The following is a 918-nucleotide window of genomic DNA, read 5'->3' as shown; positions in this document are numbered from 1 at the left end:
ACCATCAATGGTTGCCTTTGTGTTCAATGACTTCCCCCTTGCTATTTTTCTGAGGTTCTCTTCCTTAGTATCTTTTGTTTCAAAATCTTTGTTAGGTAGCTCAATATTGATAATAAAAATTAATGGAACTGTAAAAAACAATCTGTATGGATGATTGGATTCTGAGCAGCCATTTCACACAAAAGGTTTAATTTTCTTGCTTGACTGAACACTTGCGTGGATTCCTTTTCACAAGTTGCTTCTTTAAAGCAATGCTGGCTTTCTCTCACCAGTCTTTGTTGTCATTGGATATACAGGAAATAGAATCATCTTTCTCTTTTTTGTGGAAGCTGAATGAGATCATAACAACTGAAATATTGCTTCACAAATTAAAAGTCCAGTTGCAAATTTTAATTTTAAAACTGAGTGGAGATCATTTTAAGTGTTGGGGTTTTTTTTAAGTAAAGCTCAACTTTACTGATGATTTATTTCCATTTGACAGGAAACAGATCTTATTCTGACCTTCAATATTTCAATGCACCGGTCTTGGTGGATGGAAAATGGCCCAGGCTGCACAGTGACATCTGTGACTCCAGCCCCAGATTGGGCCCCAGAAGACCATCGCTACATCACTGTGTCAGGGTGCATTCTTGAATATCAATATATAGAAGTGGCTCACAGTTCTCTACAAATCTTTTTTGCAGTAAGTATCCCATTATCTCTTTTTTTACTGTCTTTTTATATGAGGTATCTCAACCCAAGCAAGTACAAAAATTGCAATGCTCTTTTTAAGTATGTTTAGTTTGTAGCACACATCATTTATGGTTTAGTTGGAACCACATATCATTTTTAAAGAATGATCTCTAGAATTGTGTAAATCTAGAGGACACAAAATCATGCGGTGTTCTACAGAACATTTGCAAACTGTAGTTTTGGATG

At 35.6% G+C, this 918-nt stretch overlaps 1 protein-coding gene across 1 annotated transcript; it reads left to right on the top strand.

The window, feature by feature from the left end:
- Positions 1 to 484: 484 nt before the first annotated feature.
- On the top strand, positions 485 to 682 carry LOC107300744 (sodium/potassium-transporting ATPase subunit beta-1-interacting protein 2-like; the record flags this gene model as incomplete). The annotated part of the gene is made up of 1 exon (XM_015830043.1): positions 485 to 682. A coding segment is annotated over exon 1 (168 nt), but the record flags the coding sequence as incomplete, so codon positions are not given.
- Positions 683 to 918: the final 236 nt, after the last annotated feature.

The sequence above is a fragment of the Protobothrops mucrosquamatus genome, unplaced genomic scaffold (genome assembly GCF_001527695.2).
Source record: "Protobothrops mucrosquamatus isolate PMUCROS unplaced genomic scaffold, P.Mucros_1.0 scaffold8265, whole genome shotgun sequence".
Classification (NCBI taxonomy): domain Eukaryota; kingdom Metazoa; phylum Chordata; class Lepidosauria; order Squamata; family Viperidae; genus Protobothrops; species Protobothrops mucrosquamatus.
This window is presented reverse-complemented; position numbering and strand designations above follow the sequence as displayed.